The following is a 16,218-nucleotide window of genomic DNA, read 5'->3' on the forward strand; positions in this document are numbered from 1 at the left end:
AATATTAGTTTCAGGTGTATCATATAGTGATTTAGCACTTCCATATGTCCCCCAGTGCTCATCACAACACATGCACTCCTCAATCCCCGTCACCTGTCTCACCAATCCCCCTATCCACCTCCTCTCTGGTAACTATTAGTGTGTTCTCTCTATAGTTAAGAGACTATTTCTTGGTTTGCTTCACTCTTTTTTTTTTCCTCGTTTTGTTTTTTAAATTTCACATATGAGTGAAATCATATGGTATTTGTTTTTCTCTGACTTATTTCATTTGGTATTATACTCTCTAACTCCTCCCAAATTGTTGCAAATGGCAAGATTTCTTTCTTTTTTATGGCTGAGTAATATTCCATTGTATATGTATACCATATCTTATTTATCTATTCATCAGCTGATGGACATTTGGGTTCTTTACATAATTTGGCTACTGTAGATAATGCTGCTATAAACATTGGAGTGAATGTATCCCTTTGAATTAGTATATTTGGATTCTTAACTGGGAATCCAATTGCTGAGTCATAGGGTAGTTGTATTTTTAAGTTTTTCAAGAACCTCAATACTGTTTTCCAGAGCAGCTGTACCAGTTTGCATTCCCACCATCAGTGCAAGAGGGTTCCCCTTTCTCCACATCCTCACCAACACCTATTATTTCTTATGTTGTTGATTTTAGCCATTCTGACAGCTGAGGTGATATCTCATTATAGTTTTGATTTGTATTTCCCTGATAAAGAGTGATTTGGAGTATCTTTTCATGTGTCTGTTAGCCACTGTATGTCTTCTTTGGAAAAAATGTTTATGTCTTCTGACCATTTTTAATTTTTTTTTATTTTTAAATTTATTTTATTCATGTCTTCTGCCCATTTTTAATTGGATTATTTAGGTTTTTGGGGTGTTGAGTTTTATAAGTTCTTTATATATTTTGGATACTAATCCTATATTGGGTGGGTATGTCATTTCCAAATACCTCCTCCCATTCCATAGGTCGCATTTTAGTTTTGTTGGTTGTTTCCTTCCCTGTGCAGATGCTTTTTATTTTGTGTAGTTCTAGTAGTTTGTTTTTGCTTTTGTTTCCCTTGTCTCAGGAGACATATCTAGAAAGAAGTTGTTATAGCCAATGTCAAAGAAGTTATTGCCTGTATTCTCCTCTATTTTTTGTGGTTTTTAGGTCTCACACACTTCACCAATTTTTCCACTAATTTTTGTTGTTGTTGTTCCATAATCTAATCTCGACTAATAATACATTGCATTTAATCATCATATCTTCATAGTCTCCTACTGTCCATGACATTTTCTTTTGTTTTTTTCTTGAACCTGACTATACATTCTTTTTATACATTCATGAAATTTACAAAAACCAACCTATTACAGGGCTATAAAGCAAGTTTCAGCAAATTTTTAAGGATTTATATCATGTAGAGACTATAGAATTTCCGCTGACCACAGTGCAATTAAAGCTAGAAATCAGTAGAAAAATAGAAATTGTTTGAGCCAAAAAATTATAATGAAACTTAAGAGTATATTTTAAACTACACAATAACTAAATTCAAAACTTGTGAGATTTAACTAAAAGAACTTTTAGAGGACTTTTTAAAGCCCTAAATTCATATATTAATGTGAAAGTTAATAAGCTGTATATCTATTTTAAGAGCAGAAGTTATTTAAAAAAGATCAGAAAGTATTTTTAAAAAGCAAAAAGTGTTAAGGTAGAAAGTAAATATGTAATAAAGAAGCTAAAATTCTGCAAATAAACGTTCTTCAGAAAGAATTTTAAAATGACAAACAGAAGGGGTGCCCTGACTGGCTCAGTCGGTAGACCCTACAACTCATGATCTTGGAGTTGTGAGTTCGAGCCCCACAATGGGTATAGAGATTACTTAAAAATAAAATCTCTGGGGTGCCTGGGTGGCTCAGTTGGTTGAGTACCTGCCTTTAGCTCAGATCATGATCCTGGGATCCCAGGACCAAGCCCGCATTGAGCTCCCTGCTGGATGGGCAGCCAGCTTCTTCCTCTCCAGCTCTTGTGCTCTCCCATTCTCTCCTTCTCTCTTTCAAATAAATAAATAATTTCTTTAAAATAAATAAATAAAAATAAAATCTTTTTAAAAATAAATAAAATAACAGAAAATGAAATTTTAAAAATATGCCATTTACATTGCATAAGTTCCTATGAATAAAACTGACAAAAAGATCTGCAAGACCTCTGTGTGGACAATTTTAAATTTGAGAGAAATTAGAGACCTATAAATGGAAGTCTCTATTCTTAGATTTTAGATTTTAAGACAATTTATACAGATATCTGTTCTCTCTAAATTAGTTTCAGTATGACCCCAAACAAAATCCCAAAAGATTTATGGGGAGTAGTTGTAGAATGAGACAAGTGGATTCTATAATTTATGTGGAAATGCAAAAGGCTGGGAGTGGAAGCCACGATATGCTTGAAGCAGAAAAGCAGGGAGGACTTGTTCTTCTAGATAGGAAATATTTTAAATATTGTAATTAAGAATTGGACCAATGATAGAGAATAGAGAAGCTAAAAAGACCATGCATATATAGACAGAAATAGGGCACTGTAGAGCAGCAGGAGAAAGGCAGTCCTTACAATAAAAGGTGCTAATAAGGCAATTAGGTAGCTATTGCATATCTAATTAGATAACCAATTAGAAAAGAATGAAATGATTTCTCCCAACTTACAGCATAAAATTGTTTCCATATACATTGATGTTTAACTGTAAAAGCTAAAACTGTAAAAGTTTGAGTGTATGTTTCTGACCTTAATGATAGAAAAGGATTTCTAAAACAAATACATTAACCATGAAGAACTTTGGTAAACATGACTACATTAAAATTGAGAAATTGTGTTTTTTTAGAGAAATTCCAAAGAAAATGTAAAAGCAAGCCACTAAGTAGAAGAAGATTACAACTTCTATGGATTAACATCCAGAATGTATAAAGAGCTCCTACAAATATATATATATATATATATTTTTTTTTAAGATAGACAACTCAGTTTAAAAAAAAAAAAAAAAGCAAATGACTTGAACAGGCACTTTATAAAAGAGGATATCCAAACAGCTAGTCAACATAGCTAGTCATCAGGGAAATGCAACTTAAAATCAAAATGAGATATCACTATACACCAATTTGAACATAGAACAATTAATATTTAAAACTCTGATGGTACTGAGTGTTGGAGAAGATGCACAATGTAGAGACTTATTTCCTGCTGAGAAAATAAATGGACATTCTATTTTGGAAAGTGGTCTGGAGTTCTCTAGCAAAATTGAGAATAAGCATACCTTAAGACTTAGCAATTTGACAAGACACGTTCCCTAGAGAAACTCTTTATGTGTAGAATAGGATAAATGTATAAGGATATTCATAGCAGTACTATCTGTCATAGCCCCAAACTGTCAGCATCTAAGATAGCCATCAAAAAATGAATGATAAAAAAAATTATGGTATATTCATGCTGTGGGAAACTATACAATGAAAATGAACAAAGAACAGCTATACACCACTACATATAACCACCTAGCATATAGTATATTTGCTTATTTGGTTTGTTGTCTTTACTCTAGAATGTAAACTTTATGAAAGCATAGACCATCTCTTTTGTTCACTGCTGAGTCTGCAGTTTCTCTAACAGCACCTAGTACCTAGCAGTACATAAAAGGCTCCCAAAGGAATTAATTGAATGAAATACTAATGTAGAGATTTGGCCTATGAAAACTTGAAATCTTTGTATTATTTATTCCTGGTCTATAGAAGTACAACTGATTTTTGTATATTGATCTTGTTTTGATTATAGTTGTATTTTTGTGGATTTCTTAGGATTGAAAATTCAGGTGCTTTGGAAAGACTTAATGAAGTTGAGTCACTAAGGAAAATTGCTGTAAACAGTAAAAGTGTTAAGAATAATGAAAATATGAAGGAATTGTGCCCTCAGATTGCTTCTTAAGGGTCTAAGTTTTCACTTTAAATCAAAACTGGAAGTCATACTCTTGTGTTGTTTATGTAGAATCATAAGACTCTGGTTTCAAAGAAAAGGCCTTATTTGGCTCTTCCTCAAAAGATCGACAATGAGTACATTGTGTATTTTAACATGAAATGTTCAAGATGTGTATATAACATTTTTTCACAACTCCCTGATTTGACTTTTTTCAATTAACTGTTCTTCTCAACAGTCCGTCCCACAGTGGTTCAGAGGCTTTTCCATTCTAGAATTTTGCAAGTACAAAAAAATTATAGTCTAAAGCAGTTTTTCCTAAACTTTGCTATGAAGCAGTGGAATGAAAATTTAGACAACTGAGAAGCAACTTGAGCCTGGAATTCTTTTAGAATTTTTTAACAAGTTCCTCAGTTTGAGAAACAATGTCCAGAGTATTATTTATACAGATACATGTGAAGACTTATGGTATTCACAGTGTAAATATTCAAGAAGATCATTTGGATGTGGAAAGAAAACATTGGTCCTCTTATATCATTGCATTAATTTCTATTTGTTTAATTATAGATAGATCAGTACATGTAGTTTATAAGTAAATATATTTTACAGATGGGATGGCAATAAAAACGTGTTGTTTAGACAGCAGAAACCTGTTTTTTCTTCAAAAGTCAAAGCAAAGTATAATGGAAGGAGAGTAGAGATGCCCAGTTTCATTTTCCTATAGCTTAAAACTTTGCGTTTACTTTTCTATTCTACTGCCAAAGACAAAGATTAAATAAGATTTGTGAGGCATGGATGCCTGGGTGGCTCAGCAGTTGAACGTCTGCCTTTGGTTCAGGTTGTGATCCCAGGGTCCTGAGATCAAGTTCTGCAGGAGGTTCCCAATAGGGAGCCTGCTTATCCCTCTGTCTATGTCTCTGCCTCTCTCTCTGGGTCTCTCATGAATAAATAAATAAAATCTTAAAAAAAAAAAAAAAAAAAACAAGAAAAAGATTTGTGAGGCAAATACCGTCCTTGATTAATAATTAACTTTTCTTCGGGAAAATGACATAGTTATGTCTACTTGCATCTCCACTATACTTTGCTAAGAACTAAATAATAAAATGGGAGAACTTTGTTAATTCCATAAATTATCTTACTTTAAATGCAGAATATTTGTTTTTTAGAAAAAAACGGAAATACTCTTATTTTTCCTCCTGAAATAGTTTTCTTTTTATTTTAATCACATAAATGCATCTTTACAACCTTAAATAAAGTTGCATGTAATACTCCCTTTTCATTATTTTTTGCATAACTGAGGTACAGCTAAGCATTATTTTTCATAATATGTTATAGTGAGCTATAAACAAAATTAGAAACTGTTGGATGTTGATTTTCTTTTTCATAAGTAATACTCTTATACTTAATACAATATTGGAATAAAACCCTAAAGAGTGATAATGGGTTTCTTTGTTATTGTTTTTAATCCTATCATGATTAGTGAGACAGTCATTTGTTTTCTAGATTGATGACATTGTAAAAGCTGTTGGTAACTGCAGCTACAACCAACTAGTGGAGAAGATCATCTCTTGTAAGCAGTCAGACAATAGTGAGCTGGTTAGTGAAGGTGGGTGAGTGTTGCTATTACCTGACTTATTCTTGGCAGAATAACTTGTCTTATAATTTAGTATCTTTTAAATGTCATAAATAAGACTTCTAAAAAATATAAGTGATGCTACTTGTAGGAATTAAAAGAAATAATTATTCATAAAGATACCAGTGAAAGGTATTTTCTAGAACTCTTTTCACTGAACTTCTAAAATCAGGCCTAGATTCTACTAAAATTCTTTGGAATCACTAGTTAGCTTTGATATGTTCTATTACCCAGGAGTTATTGATAGTTACTTTTTTAAAAAAAGTATTATTATTTGGGAGTACTGAGTAAACTTTATAATTCATCTTCTAATTGACTGGAATGAGTATTATGAACTCAAATGTTTATTTTAGTAGAGCTCTGCCTTATGTTCAGTACAATATAGTATATTAAAACACCACTCTAAATGAAAGTATACCTGTGATCATCAGTTTTCCTAATCCCTAACTAATTAAAATTGCTAAATTTATCATCATAGAAGCAGTTTCATGTTTTTTCAGCTGTGTTCTGGTCATTGAAAGGAAAAGCACATTTGAAACCAGAGTGCCATCAGGAGCCATTGTATTTGGAAATACCTTTCCTACCACTCACTTCACTTTCTCATAAATATGCAGCAATACTCAGGCTGCTGTTCTCTTTTTGAAGGATAAATGAAAGAGAAATAATGAGAAGTAGGGATGGGCTTCATGATCCTCTCTCAGACATAAGCCTTTTTACATGAGGTATAATGAAAGTTGATTATAATCACCTCATTTTAAAAAAATAAAATGACTACAAGAGTATATACGAACATATAAGAGAAGATATGTACATGAATCGCATACTATATTAATCAGAACCCAAGTAATTATATTATTCAATTATCCATAAATTTAACACATTTATTCAAGAAGCAGGTAGCAAGAAAACAGTATTTTAGTGGAGGCTTTTACTTGGAATAAATACATAAATATACAGGGATATCAATCACTGATATGTATGACAGCTCTTTCACTACAACTCAAGACATAAAGTTTAATTTTAGGGGAAAGAGGAGCAACAAAAGCTGTTTAAAAAAATACTTTCAATTAACAAAATTTCACTCACTAGAACTTTTTTTTTTTAAGATTTTATTCATTTATTCATGAGAGACACAGAGACAGAAAGAGAAAGGCAGAGACACAGGCAGAGGGAGAAGCAGGCTCCATGCAGGGAGCCTGATGTGGGACTTGATCCCAGGTCCCCAGGATCAGGCCCTGGGCCGAAGGTGACACTAAACTGCTGAGCCACCCGGCCTGCCCAGTCACTAGAACTTTCTATTCCCTACCCAAATCTAAAAAAACAGACGGTAAAGAAAATTTCCATGTGTAGATTCCAGGTTTCTCAGTAACTTCCAATATACTATTCAGTAGTAAGAGAGGGAGCAATAGGATTCAGCAAATGTTAACAGATTGAATGATAACTATAGAAGTGATATTGAGGTGAATAGGCTTATAGGGTAGGAAGCTATAGCGAACAGTTGGTAATAGCATTTTCCCCAAGCCAGGGTGTAATGTAGCAAGTTATGTAATGTACTTAGAAAGTAAGCTAATTAACAAAGTAAACAACAACAAAAATCCCGCCCCTTCATCACTTCTTTCTTTCAGCCTGATGTTACTACTGTTATTACAATTCTTCTAACATTGATTCCCCAGGGTAACAAAAAATACAGCTATATAGTATTGGTATCTTGAGAACTCCTTGATGAAAGCAAGGAAGGAATCATCCTCTTTAGTGCTATAGAATTTGGGGGTAATATGTACCAGAATTGATTAATTCCTTGATATTTAAATTTTGTAATGTAGATTTCTGCATATCAGATTTTTATATCAAGGAATAATTATATGTGGAATTCAGTACAATTAAAAAGCTAGACTGGTTTTTTTTTTTTTTAAGATTTTATTTACTTATTTATGAGATACACAGAGGGAGAGAGAGAGAGAGAGAGAGAGGCAGAGACACAGGTAGAGGGAAAAGCAGGCTCCATGCAGGGAACGTGACGTGGGACTCAATCCCAAGTCTCCAGGATCACACATGTAGCAATTAGCTTCCCCTGATTGTTTTCTTCCTCAGATTTTCTTAGGTATAGTGTTTAGCTGAAGGAGGAGTCTGCTTTCTTTTTCTTTTTGATCCATAACTATAACTTTCTTTCTGAATCCATAAAATATCCAAAAGGCGATTTCTAATCCTTCTTTATTAAAAAGTATTAAGCTTTAATCTCAGGTGATAACCATATTTTTTTTAATTCAAATATTTCATCTCTATAAGGTGTAGAATACAAGAAATATTTTTACTATCATTCTTTTCTGATGAAAAAACAATATTTAGCTAAATAGAGTTAGATATTCTTTCACCTTCTTTCAGATAACATTTTTTTTTTCTTTTGGTGGCAGTACCTTCTAAGTAAAAGTACAGAACTTTTACATGTACATAGAGTATGTATTTATTTGCTACCTCTTTTGGGTGGCAGTCCTTTCTGGTTTTGAATTTAGTTGTAATGATGGGTGTAGCATGGCAGCAAAAATCAATAAGGAAAAAAAATAGCACAGTACCAGCTGCCAGACTCCACCAGAGCTGGTCAGTTAATTCCAGATGCTTTCTCAGGAATAATTTCCTCTTTAACAGTTATTCCTAAGTTTTAAAAATTGCTTAAATAATTCCAGAATATTCATTCATTCAAATATTTATTTGAATTCAAATATTCATTCAAATATTTATTATGTGCCATAAACATTGAAGTTTATAGTTTGAATTAATGTTATTTCTGATTAAATGATATTGATTTTCCCTTTATTTTGAAAACTTTCAAACCCATAAAAAAGTTAGAACAATGATTTTATATATATATATATATATATATACTTTGCCTAAATTCATCAATTATTAACATACTGAAGTTTTGCTTTCTTTCTGTTTTTCTTTCTTTCTTTCACGCACACACACACTATTTCCTAAATCATGTGAGAATTAGTTGCAAATATTATAGCACGTTACCTATTAATACTTGAACAGTTGTCTCCTAAAAACAAAGAATTCTTCTTTGTAGTCACAAAAGAATTATCTCAGGAAATTTAGCATCAATACAATACTTTTATCTTATATGCAGTTCATATTTTCAATTTTTTAGTTATCCCAATAAGGCCCCTTATAGCTTTGAATTTTTACAATATAGGCTCTAGACAAGAATCATTTAATCGTCATATCAATTTAGCTTCCTGTAATCTAGAACAGATCCCTAATCTTTTTCTTTCCTTTTTTTTTTTTTTTGATTTTTTCTGATACTGACTTTTCCTAATAGTCCAAGCCATTTTTTTCGTAGAATAGTCCTCAATTTGGATTCATTTTATTGCTTCCTCATGAGTATATTTTTGGTGGGAATACTACAAAGGTGATACTGTATCTTTCCCAGTGCATCAAATCAAGTGGCATAAGATGTCTGATTATCCCTTTATTGGTGATGTTGAAATATGATTAAACTGGTATCTGCTAGATTTTTTGTTGTAAAGATGTCCTTTGCCTTTTGTAATTAATTAATAAGTAATCTCTGGCATTATACTTTGAAATTGCATGAATACCCTGTTCCCTAATAATCTTTCAGCCAGTACAATTGGCACTCAGTCAGTGATTCTTGTCTGAGTCAACCATTACTATAGTGGTTATATTTCTATTATTCCTTCTACATTTATTAGTTGGCAGTCTTTTGTAAAAATGAAAAGTGTTTTCTCATCCCCCATTAAAAAATTTTTATCAGTGTAGACTCAGATTCTTTTTTTTTTTAAAGATTTTATTTATTTATTCATTCATTCATTCATTCATTCATCATGAAAGACAGAGAGAGAGAGGCACAGACACAGGCAGAGACACAGGCAGAGACACATGCAGGGAGCCTGATGTGGGACTCGATCCCGGGTCTCCAGGATCATGTCCTGGGCCAAAGGCAGGTGCTAAACCGCTGAGCCACCCAGGGATCCCCTGACTCAGATTCTTTTTTATTCATTGTGTTATAATCAGTTATTATCATGACTCTTTGATGCTTAGGATTGTCTTAGATTTATCCAGTGGAATTCTCTCAATGATCCCATGTTCGTTTAACATGTCTTCATTCATTGAGTACTTCCTTATTTATGGCACAACGGTTATTTTGGGCTCCCTACCACATCCCTGGAATCAATGAGCCCTTGTATTTTCAAAGAAAATATGTGTATACGTCCTACTAAAAGGGATTGTTTTGCCCCATCCTCTTGGGGAAAAATAATTAATGTAATGTACTTGATTTTTTTAAATTGACAGTAGATGAAATTAAAAAGAAAATTGTTTAAAACTCTCACAGTGACAAAGTTCTGATTGAGTTTAAATTTGAATGCACATCTTAAGCACTGCCAAATCTAACCAACATTTAAGAATAAGCCAAGTTTCCTTTTCTCCTATATCCTCTTTTTGTTCCTTTTTGCCTAATTTTAGTGCCTCTGTTTCTTTTTTTTTTTTTAATTTTTTTTTTATTTATGATAGTCACACAGAGAGAGAGAGAGAGAGAGAGAGAGGCAGAGACACAGGCAGAGGGAGAAGCAGGCTCCATGCACCGGGAGCCCGACGTGGGATTCGATCCTGGGTCTTCAGGATCGTGCCCTGGGCCAAAGGCAGGCGCCAAACCGCTGCGCCACCCAGGGATCCCAGTGCCTCTGTTTCTATTTCAGTTCCTTTAAGGCACTTAGTACTTTTGTGTTTTCTAATAACTCCTCAGTAATGGAGAAGAGTAATTTGATAAATTTAGTATTGAATTTCTGAACCTAAGAAACATTTTCAAGCACACTAATGTCAAGAAAACAATTTTTAATTTAAATTTACTTTTGGTAATATAATTTTATTATTACTGTTATTTTAACGTTTACCTTGTTTAGTATTATTAGTAACAGTATCTACAAATTAAAATTGAAATTTAATTTAATTAAGGGGTGCCTGGGTGGTTCAGTTGGTTAGGCATCCAATTCTTGATCTCAGCTCAAGTCTTCATCTCAGGGTCATGAGTAGCTCCACGTTCAGGCTCCTAGCATGGAACATACTTTTAAAAAAAATGAAGTTTAAGCTAAATGTTGAAAATCAACTGTTATTTGAAGCAATGCAGATAAGTAAACTGCTATGTAACACTTAGAACTATTTACCAAAATTTGTTTAATTAGTTGTGAAAAGTTGAAACTAGATTAGGCTTTTGAATATGCCATGAATATCACAGAGGTGATTTTAAGAGTTGGTGAAAGAATTAGGAAACATTGTTCTCTATAAGTCTAGATTAGGATATGCTTTATAGCTTGGGAGAAATACAATTCAGTTTGCATTTGTAATAATCAGCACTAAATTTTTAAACTTAATACCAGTAATTCTCCTGGGTTCCAGTCTTCACTTTGCTATAACTAGTTTTAGGTCCTTGAGCAAGTCATGTATTCTCTCTGAGTTGATGTCCTGTTCTCTAGAAAGAAGTAACTAAGGAAGACCTTTCTAGTGCAGCATTTTTAAATTTCACACACATGAAATAATGTTGTGAGTTCAGTAATCACTGATTTTTCATATCTTTTTGAAAAAGATTTTTAGAGAGGATATTGTGTAAGGTGTGGGAGGGTTCTTTAGAAACATCCTTATGCAGGAAGTGTTTAGTAATGTGGATATTATGTAGAGCAGTGGTACTTCTCAGCATGTGTATAGTGCCTAAAACTAAAACTATTATGTAGCTAGTGCTTTAGTATATAACTAATACATTCTCTCTACTCAGTAACTTAGTACTTAGCAAAGTTAAAGATAATAATTGAAGGGGGGAGCTCTTCTAAATGTATAAACCCAAGATGCACATAGGCTATACATTTCCTGTCTCAGGGGCCTTCTGTATAACTTTTTGCACCTCCCCTCTAACCTTAACAAATTCCTTTGAATAGTGTGATACATTGGTAGCTTTTTACAACCACTTGGCAGCTTAAAGTTCTATAGCTTGACACTAAGGGTGAGGGGTGCAGAAGAAGTGAAATAAACCTGTTATCCTGCTGCCTCTGACTCTACCAAGTTTATTTTCAATTTATTGTTGAGGTGTCAGTTTCTTAATGTAACTTCATCTTTCTTCCCTATATCTGCACTTCTCTGCTCACTTTTAAAACTTTTTAGAGCATTCTCTTCCACCCCACCCCTACCTGCATTGCATCTGTGACATTCCTTATTAAAGAAAGGAACAAAAACATGAAGATAAAGAAGGAAAGAAGAAAAATACAGCCTTTTAAATTATTTATACAGATTATTATTCCTGGCAGTTATGTTCTTTTTTTTTTTTTTTTTTAAGATTTTATTTATTTATTCATGAGAGACACAGAGAAAGAGTAGCAGAGGCACAGGCAGAGGGAGAAGCAGGCTCCATGCAGGGAGCCCGACGTGGGACTCAATCCTGAGTCTCCAGGATCAGGCCCTGGGCCGAAGGCAGCGCTAAACTGCTGAGCCACCCAGGCTGCCCAGTTATGTTCTATAAAGTTGCTGTGAACATTGAATTCATGAATACTGAACCACTGCTCCTAGGGGGAAATACAAGATTAGGTTCCTATGAGCCTCTGGACACAAGATTTTCATCAACCGATCAATATATAACCTTATTTTATTTGTGTTTCTATTTAGAGACACATTATTTAATACATATTGTTGCTTCATTAACGTTATACTCATGGCCAACAGCAGTGTAACTCATGTCTGAATGAATCTGCAAAAATACATGTTTTCTCCGTAAGACATATCACACAGCCTTTGACTACTCAGCACTTCAACAGTATGGTTGGGGGCCATTTTACACAGTAAAAGTTACCCAAAAAGACACACCTAATAGACTGTGAAAATTGTTTATAGTAAGAAAGCTGAAACAAAATGGCAGACGTTGCTTGGTTTGACCTCAGGTTTGACAACAGTGGGGAATGTGTGCATTGAATGGCTCAAAATTTTTGCCACTTTGCACATATCCAAGGTTGACCCTGAAAGCACAGCAAGAATTGATTTTGGATTTATAAATAAATTTTAGTTAGTAAGCAAGTTTGCAAGTATGAAACTGTACAAATATTCCATTGTGTTTTGAAAACAAAAGAGATCATTGCTGTCTCTGAACTTGATATATCTACATAGTGAAGTGGTGTATGTTGGAGGACATTAGGATAAAAATGGCATCAGTTAGTTATACACTGTTTTCTGTTTGGTCTCACCTGTTTTCAGTTTTCTAAGGCAAAAACTGAACAGTTTGTGAATTGAGAATTATGTGGGATCTTTGTTAACATCTTAGAGTAACTCATATTGTTAAGGCTACTTTTAATTGCTAAACACTTTTCCATTGGGAAGGTAGTTGTTGCCATACATCTTTCATTCCTACCTACTTTTTAAATTGCTAACTCTTGCCTTCTTATTTGTTTTAAAGGGTTTTAGTTTTATTGTGTCTATATCTTTTATTTTTAGCTGCCTGAAATCCTTTTTTGGAAATAGGTGAAGTATAAGTAAATACATTTATTGTTAAAAAGAATTTCATGTAACTGTTACTTTAGAATGGAGAATGTCTATAGACACATCTTCTATTGCAAAATTAGAAGAATCTTTGATTTGGAGTCATCAGGTTATAATATCAAAATCTTATTTTGGAGTCATCAGGTTATAGTATCAAAATCTTATTTTGATTGGCCTTTCTTCATACTTGGAACACAATGTAAATAGAAAAATTTTTTAATTCTGAAATTATTTTTCCATCTAATATTATGCATTGGTTCCATAGGCTTTGTAGCTGAGCAGTTTCTAAATAACACAGCCACTCAACTGACATACCATGGATTATGTGAACTAACTTCAACGGTTCAGGAAGGAGAACTTTGTGTGTTCTTTCGGAATAATCATTTTAGCACCATGACCAAATACAAGGTATGATATAGAAATAGCTATTAATTGTTATTCTAAATTAAAGGAGCTGGATTTAGAGATGTTTTATGATCTACTTCAAAATTTAAAAAATTCTGCATAATGTTTATTCATCAAATTATAAGGTAATTATTAAATACTTCTTTAGGATGTAATGGATTTGCAATTTAAGTGTTACTTCAAATCAGCTTTTTGTTTTAAATCTCAACTCCTTTATCATAGATTACCGCATTAAAAAGTATTATTTTTCTTTCTAAGAAAAAAATTAAAGATAACTCTTAGAGATTGAACTAGGATCGCTGTTAATGGTGGATGTATATATTTGAGGGCTAAGGGAACTTAGAAGAAAGAATGAGGATTTGTCTTTATGATAGTGTTTACTATTATTAAAGCTATCAGTGTGACTTTAAATTCTTCTTATGCCGTTTATGGCTCTGCCAAAAGTCTTACTGATTTATCCTTTTGTTAACTCTTCATCCATCTCTTCCATTTTTACAGCTGCCACCTATTTGAGGAGTTTCTCAACTTATAGGGAGGGTTCTGTGGTAGAATACTGCTCTGATCATGTCAATAATATAGCAAAAATGCTCAGTAGAACTCAGTGCCGAGAGGATAAAAATGCAAGGTATTTTGTACTATTCTGTGCCAACACTTTGCTTCAGCATATTATAGCTTGCCTACTCATTAATAATTGTCTATCCTCATACATATTTTAACCTTTCCCATTTCTACACTTTTACTACCATTTCTTACTCCTTAATTCCTATTTGAAAAGATCTCAGTCCTTTTATCCTATCCACATTTCACCTAGCTGTCAAGCATTTCAAATACTATCTCTCCAGTACAGCTACTCTTTTTCTCCTTAAACCAGTAGTTCTCATTCAGATTGTATGCTAGAACTACCTGGAAACTTTTTAAAAAATACCAATGTCTAGAGCCCACCACCAACTCAATTAAATCAGAATGTCTAGAGGTAGGACCGAAGTATCTATATTTTTTAAATGCTCCCCAGGTAATTTGAATGTACAGCTAGTGCTGAGGATCACTACTTTACCCACCTTCTTCTAGCTGAATGAGCCATGTTATTCTTACTTCACTTATGGATGAGTACCTAGTTACCAGTTTTCTTTTCATGTAAATATGCCTTCTTTCTCTAAATGAAAGTAAGCTGATTGAAGTCAGGAATCAGGGCTTCATATTTCCTTCAACACTTTAGTCAATGAATTGCACAAAGCAATGTAAAATAATGATTTATTTGCTTACATAAGAATACTCTAAGGACTGAGAAATATATGGAATTATTGAATCGCTATTTTATACACCTGAAACTAATGTAACACTGTATGTTAACTACATTGGAATTAAAATTAAAGAAAAAAATATTTAATTAAAATACTCTAAAGCCCTAGCTCTCCTATTATATTAGTTATAGCAGGGGTTCATTTGTATTGTTCTCAAATTTGAGGTAGATGTGTGCTAGGTGCGGGCCCAGAGTCATCCATACTTTTCAGAAATTTAAAGCCCCAAAACCTCAGAATCAGAATTATTGCTACATAGTGTATGTTTCTGAGTCATCTTGCTTTACCTGATCTCTTCAAAGTCCACACTTCATTCATTTAACAAATATTATTGAGCATGATTATGTCAAATATCTACTAAGCATGATTATGCTTAGGTTCTCAGCCAAGTACAAGGACTACAGCCTGAGCAAGGCAGCTTTGGTTCGTTCCTACCATTTAAAGACCTCCTACACTGGCAAGAAACATGTTAAATAATTGCATAAATAGTTATTATTTCTATTGAGACACATTTTGCAAAGGATACATAAACATGCTGTGAGTGCTTTTATTAGTACTTAGAAACTAGTTAGGGATGTCAGGAAAGATTTTTGAAAAGTTAACATTTAAACTAAGACTTGAAAAATGAATCTTTTAGGAGTTTAATCAGTTAGCAAAAAAGAGGATTAACTAAGCAGATAGAACATCTGTGTGCAAAGGCCCTGAGAAGGGAAAGAATTTAACTCCTTAAGGAATTAAAAGAAGGCCCTCGTGGTTGAAGCATAGAAGATAAGAGGCCTGATATAAGACTAAAGAAATAGGCAACTGCCAGATCTTGTGGAGTCTTCAGTTAAGAGGAGAAGGAGGAGGTCTCCTGATGGCCTAGGGTTCTTTTTGTTTTTTTTCTTTGTTTTGTTTTGTTTTGTTTTGTTTTGTTTGGCTCAGCAGGAGTGAGATAGTTCAATGGGAAAACACGGCTGTCATTGGTCATTGTCATCCTCTCCCTAAACTACCATTGATACACAAAAATTATTCCAGTCTAGGGCAGCCCCGGTGGCGCAGAGGTTTGGCGCTGCCTGCAGCCCAGGGTGTGATCCTGGAGACCTGGGATTGAGTCCTGTGTCGGGCTCCCTGCATGGAGCCTGCTTCTCCCTCTGTCTGTGTCTCTGCCTCTCTCTCTCTCTCTCTGAATAAATAAATAAATCTTTCCTAGGAAAGGTCATCTCCAGTTTTTTTATTGGTTGTACTATTTCTTTAGGAACTTACTGAACTCTAATTTATGTGTAAAAATCTTTTTTCACTTAAAGTCTTTTGAAACTCTAGCGATGGGCACCTGGGTGGCTCAGTTGGTTAAGCATCTGCCTTTGGCTCCGGTCATGATCCCGGGGTACTGGGATTGAGTCTCACATGGGGCTCCCTGCTCAGCGAAGAGT

At 33.7% G+C, this 16,218-nt stretch overlaps 2 protein-coding genes across 5 annotated transcripts in view; one reads left to right on the forward strand and one right to left on the reverse strand.

Moving 5' to 3' along the window:
• MINDY2 (MINDY lysine 48 deubiquitinase 2) overlaps nt 1-16,218 on the forward strand; it is a 73,836-nt gene that overhangs the window by 39,289 nt on the left and 18,329 nt on the right. For all 4 annotated transcript variants that reach the window (XM_077881289.1, XM_077881288.1, XM_077881287.1 and 1 more), the window contains exons 5-6: nt 5,447-5,549; nt 13,369-13,511. In XM_077881289.1, the coding sequence (XP_077737415.1) occupies nt 5,447-5,549; nt 13,369-13,511 (246 nt within the window). The remainder of the gene's footprint in view (nt 1-5,446; nt 5,550-13,368; nt 13,512-16,218) is intronic.
• Nucleotides 10,587-16,218, reverse strand: part of SLTM (SAFB like transcription modulator) — a 98,630-nt gene continuing 92,998 nt past the window's right edge. Inside the window, exon 21 of the mRNA XM_077881261.1 lies at nt 10,587-10,653. Within this exon, the coding sequence (XP_077737387.1) occupies nt 10,602-10,653 (52 nt within the window). The 3' untranslated portion in view covers nt 10,587-10,601. The remainder of the gene's footprint in view (nt 10,654-16,218) is intronic.

Source organism: Canis aureus, chromosome 32 (genome assembly GCF_053574225.1).
Source record: "Canis aureus isolate CA01 chromosome 32, VMU_Caureus_v.1.0, whole genome shotgun sequence".
In the NCBI taxonomy this organism is placed as follows: Eukaryota; Metazoa; Chordata; class Mammalia; order Carnivora; family Canidae; genus Canis; species Canis aureus.